We start from the raw sequence: 5,705 nt of genomic DNA, 5'->3' as shown, positions 1-5,705 counted from the left end.
CTGGCTAGACTTTGTCTCTGGCCTGAATTAATTATTGGCTTAGGAGGGTTAATGAGAACCAGACATCTCTTTTGAGTCTCACCCAAAAGAGCATCTGTTTCCATTCCCTGCCATGTAGAGAGGGCTGGGGGAGGTGTGGCATTCCTGGGCCATCTTGCTGCAGCCCCACAGATTGCAGGAAGGGGGTTCATGGATGCAGTGTATGTGGTCTGACTGTATCAGCCAGGGATTGTAGTGGCTGCAAAGCAAAACCAACTCAAACAACCTTAAGCAGAGTAGGCAGTGTATTGGCTCCAACACCTGGGAAGCTGAGGGATAGATTTTGTGCCAGGTAGTTCTGGGTCATGGTGCTCGTACATCATTATGTACTGCCCACCTGGTTCTGGATCTTTTGACCCTGTATATTTATACTTGTCTGTGTTCCTTGGCTTCCTCCCCTCTAGCCACTAGGAGGCTTAAGTCATATCCAAAAGGATGAGGGACCATTTTCCCTGCTGGGTTACACTGAAGAGTCCTGGCACATGATGGACAGGTCAGGTTTGGGTCACACACATCCTGGAAGCACTGTGTCTAGGGCAGTGCTGTGTCATGATTGCCCAAGCCTGGGTAAGCTGCTGCCTCCGAGTGATGCTGTGTGGTGGGGTGGGCAGGAACTCCCCTGAGGAACCAGGACGTGGTGCGGAGTGTGAGGCAGATAGGAGCTGGGCTTCCCAGCTCTGCCTCCCAGCCTCTCCTGCAGGTGTTTGCTAACACTGTCTTTCTCTGCCTCCTGCGTGGGGTTAGGATGCTCATGATGCCACTGAGTACTTCTTGCTGGCCTTGGCGGCAGCGGTCCTGCTGGATGACGAGGAGCTGCAGGACACCATTAGGAGCAGGCTGGACAATGTCTGCCAGAGCCCTCTGTGGCACAGCAGTGCCCCAGGAGGCTCCTCAGAGCGGGCACGGTGGCTGAGCCGCGGGGGCCTGGCCCTCTGAGTGGAGCCAACCACCTTTGACTGTGCATTGTGCCTGGAAGCTGCCTCCTTGCCTTGGACCTCAGATCCTGAGTAGGAGGCTCTGAGTCCTCTCCTGGCCCAGCCTGCTCATCTTGTCAGGAGAAGTGCGAAGTCCAGAGGGATAAGGCCTCATCCTGGGCTATACAAGGAGCTGATGGTGGGACCACAGCTGGATGTCCTGACTTGGGGCCTCATCTCCAGGTGCCTGTGGCCTTTCCACACAAGCAGCCTGAGAAATGCACTTTCTCAACATGTAGTTCTGGAGAAAATGAGAGGCCTGGCTGCCTCCCCCAGAGGCTTTCTTTCTTTCTTCCCCTAGTGAGGACATCGGGCACTATGCTATGAAAGGCAGGCAGATAAAGTTTGTGCCCTTCACCATTTTCTCAGGGAAAGATCCTACCACTTGCTAAGGGAAGAGCCATGGTTTTGTTTTGCAAAACCAAAGAAGGTGCCACTCCTCATGCTCATGGGGGTTGTCAGGAGCATTCACCCTACTCTTAGCTAAAAGACAGTCTCTGGGCTGCCAGGGGCAGTAATAGGGCACGAGGCTGGTGCTGACTGGGATTCACATCTCCACCCTGAACCCAGCTGTGTTCCCACATGACCTCCCCTTAACTCCAGTGAAGGAGTCCAAGCCTTGTCAAGGACCAAAGCTTGAAATGCAGTGTTAAGCACATTATGACATAAATTACATGTAAATAGTGTACCTCATTAAATATTGACCAATGATGTCCATGAACAAATTCTATCTCCTTTATGTTGGGGACAAATGAGATGAGGGACTTGAAGGATGGGTTACATGCCAAGGAGTCTTACTGGTTTCAGGATGACTTCTCTACAAAGCACCTCTGTTAGTAATCTATCACTGCCTGACACAAAGGATGGCCTGAACAACAGTTGTCATCTCACAGTTTCTTTGGGACAGGAATCCAAGCTGACTTAACTGGGTCGCCTGGCTGCACTTGAGGTGGCAGCAAGTTCAGCTAGAGGAGGATCTGCAGCCAGCAGCTCACTGCCTGTTGGCAGGAGTGAGTTCCTTGCAGGTTGCTGGCCGCCATGCAGGCTTCTCCAGTGGACAGTTCATAGTGTGGCCACTCACTTCACTAGCTTGAGCAAGTGAGCAAAGCAAGAGGGAGAGAGGGAACAGTCACTGTCTTTTTATAATCTTATGCTGGAAGTGACACCTGCTTAGCTTTACCTATTCCAGTCATTATAAGTGTGTCACCAGGGCCCGCCTGCACAAATGAGGACTGGGGTTTCTGAGGAGGTTGGGATCATTCTTGGAGGTATCTACTGTTGTTTGAGTCTTTCGGGAATGGAGGATTTCTCAGGAACAACAACTTACCTGTGAGATAGTTTGAAATGCAAATTCTCCACCTAAGATCTCTGCCCAAGAATTACCTGGGAAAACATGCTGAGCATTAATGTTCTGGTTCTTATTGCTAATAATTCTGGTTCAGTAGATCAAGGGTACATCCCAGGAGCACACATGTTTCATGAAAGTGCTCACTTTTGCTCTGAATAGTGTGCACATGTATGAAACAGGTTGTCCTCCACCTGATGTCCGCCATCTTGGACTTGACTGTCAGATCGTCTGTCCTTCATCTCTAGCATTTTGAGCCCACCAGATGTTGTTTGTGTGTGGGGTTAGATGGAGGGGTACACCAAGTCATGGGCATCTTCTCATCACTAGGATTAGCTATGCATCAGCTTATCTCCTGTCTTGGTTGGCAAGTGCTCTTCACTTGAGAAACTAGTCTTTCCCAGGAAAGAAATGAAATGGTTTAACCCACTGCTATGTAAGATAGATGCAGTTTTATTCTCACCACAGGCTACAAAATCCCCACGCTGGGAGGAATGTTTGGCAGATGCTCACCAGTCTAATCTACCATATAGAGCCCCTTTCAACAACATTCCTTGCAGATGGTCAGGGGCACATGCATTCCTGAACAGTTACACATCTTATATTTGAAGAAGTCTTGTTTGGCCCTGGAACCCAAGCCACAAGCCCTGCCTCATCTGACTCGAGTTACAGATTATCTCCTTCTTCCCAGTAACTGATCATTGTCCTCTGGCAGATTTGATGTTTGCTGTTCCCCTGAAAGTGTGATTCCCAGGACTGCTCCAAGCTGTGGGTATTGGCTGGCAGGTGAAGAGCACAGAGGACTGTCACTATGATGAATGGAATTTGTGGTGCATCTTTACTTTTTGTAAGAGTTTTGCTTCTCTTCATCATCCACATCTTAACCTGGACTCACATTGAGCTTTGCAATAACTTGAAAACTCTATGCCTGCTCACATGAACTTCCTGTTTGCTCAGATATTTAGCTGCTTCAAGTCTACATATCCACATACATGCATGCGCACTCATAGGTACACACACAGGCACCTGAAGGACAATCCATCTGTCTATTGTACATTTTATTGCAAGTTTTGGTTATAATTTTATAACTCTGTACATTTTGATATACCTGTGAACATGGTAAATTTGTTTCTAACTAGGTCAGGTATAAATGTTCAAGATGGTTCCCCATACAAGGGTAAGACTATTTTAGATGAGCAAAGTATTATATTATGTAATTGCATTTGCTGCACCCTATATGTAAATTACTTGTTCTAATAGTCTTTAAAAGTATTTGAGGAGTTAGGGAGATAGCTCAGCAGCTTAAGCACCTGCCTGGCAAGTGCAAGGACCGGGGTTTGATCCATGGGTTTGGCCCTGGAACCCAAGCCACAAGCCATGCCTCATCTGACTTGAGTTATAGATTGCTGGCCCTGGAACATGGGTTTGCTGTGGTGGCCACTGAAATAGGGCGTAATGGTGCATGCCTGTAATCCCAGTGCTGTGGAGGCTGAGACAGGAGGATCACTATAAGTCTGAGCTGTGTAGTGAGACCCTGTACCAAGTAAATAAATAAATTTTTTAGAAAATATTGGTAAATCTCATTAAAAAATGTCGGCTGGCTGTCCTACGTGCACTCGTGTTTTGCTGTTCTTTTTTTCTCCTAATCCACGCAGAGTGAAGTGTTGACTGGCCTCATTCTCCATTTAAGCAGCTTTTGTTATCTGTATGTCATAGCCACGCTGAATCAGTTGTCCTACCGACTGTAATCTTCCTCCCAACACTTCCACGGGCTTTGTGGTTACTTGTGTCTAACAAAGGGAGAATGAGGGCCACTGAGTGCGGCGCACCTGTAAACCCAGCACTTTGGGAAGCTGAGGCTGGAAGGTTGCAAGTTGGAGCCCAGCCTGGCAGCTGTTTTAAAATTGGGCCTGGGAATGTAGCTAGTGCCCCAGTACCATGAAAAACCAAAACAAACAAATGAGCGAAACAAAAGCCCAAGAGCAGAACTGCAAGTGTGGAAAAGCCTGAAATGTGTTTTCAGCTTCGGGGTGCGTGATTTCCCTGACTAGTGGTGTTATATCCTGAAATCTTTTTTAAAAATTAAAAATTTATTTATTTATTCATTTGGTAGAGGGTCTCACTATGCAGCTCAGACTCCTAGTGATCCTCTTGTCTCAGCCTTTCTAGCACTGGGATTACCAGCGTGCACCATCATGCCCAGTTTCAGTGGCCAGCATCTCATGCAGTCCAGGGTTTGAACCTGGGTCCTTGTGCTTGCCAGGGAGGCACTTAAACCACCAAGCTATCTCTCCAGCCAAATTTTTTTTAAAAGAATAAAAAACAGTTAAAACAAACAAACAAACAAACAAACAAACATCAACATTAAAAACAATACACAATTTCACTCAACAAGATGATAGGAATTCAATATTGGTTGGTAAATTGCATATTTTCTTCAAATTAGTTGTCCAGATTCCAGATATAAGCATGCAAAGTTAGTTAAAAAAAGAAAAGTTAAAAAAGAAGAAAAATAAGCATTAGCTGTTGCTTTCAATAGCCCAGTGGAAATCAGTAGTGCAGTTATCCAAGTCATCCTGTGTATATGAATAAGTTTTCCCCTCCTTCTTTCCCTCATCCCAGTTGTTCCTTCCCTTTGAAGGGTTTCTTTCCTTTTTGATATTGCTTTTGTCCTTTACTTATTTGCTTTCACATTAGTTAGGGGTATCTTTTATCTTGTATGGGTTTGTTCATGTAACTCATATGACAGAAGTTTATTTGGGAAAGGAAGATGCAGGAGAAGTATCAGAACGGGCTGAGGATTTTGTTGCCAGGGGGTGGAAAGCCTGAATTTTGATGTCAAATCGCAGGCGACTTTGGGCATCTCGTTTGACCTAGATCTCCAATCTCTAAGATAGGCTCACTGTTAGAGTCCTCTACTGCAGTACTATTTTTGCATTGTATGACTAGGATAAGAGATGGCCTCTGGGAGATGAAATTGTAGTTTTTTGTTTCCCAATTTTATTCTTGTCTGTTTACAGGTGAGTAAGCTGAGAACAAACAAGGAAGTCACCCCCACCCCAGCTGCATAGACAGTTAGTGGCAGGCACATAGCGCTGCAAGCCTCATGACTTCATTCTGTCATTCAGGGCTGGCTCCAGTTGTCCATGTGAAGCATGCGTGTGCCTGTGTGCAAACATGTGTGTGCATGCATCTGTCCCGATGGCCCTACTCAAAGGGCCTTTTGCCAAAAATTAAAAAAAAGGGATTTCCTTTTTTACTCCTACAAATTCATTTTATAAAGGATGACTCTTCCATATATGACAGAAAACTTGTATTGTTCTCCACAAATGGAATTTCATGAATAA

At 46.0% G+C, this 5,705-nt stretch overlaps 1 protein-coding gene across 3 annotated transcripts in view; it reads left to right on the top strand.

Moving 5' to 3' along the window:
• The window catches only part of Sh3tc2 (SH3 domain and tetratricopeptide repeats 2), a 74,883-nt gene extending 73,160 nt beyond the window's left edge, over nt 1-1,723 (top strand). For all 3 annotated transcript variants that reach the window (XM_023715378.1, XM_004631277.2, XM_023715377.1), the window contains exon 17: nt 784-1,723. In XM_023715378.1, the coding sequence (XP_023571146.1) occupies nt 784-975 (192 nt within the window). In that variant the 3' untranslated portion in view covers nt 976-1,723. The remainder of the gene's footprint in view (nt 1-783) is intronic.
• The last annotated feature ends 3,982 nt before the right edge of the window (nt 1,724-5,705 follow it).

Source organism: Octodon degus, unplaced genomic scaffold, assembly GCF_000260255.1.
Source record: "Octodon degus isolate 3935 unplaced genomic scaffold, OctDeg1.0 scaffold00040, whole genome shotgun sequence".
Lineage (NCBI taxonomy): Eukaryota > Metazoa > Chordata > Mammalia > Rodentia > Octodontidae > Octodon > Octodon degus.
This window is presented reverse-complemented; position numbering and strand designations above follow the sequence as displayed.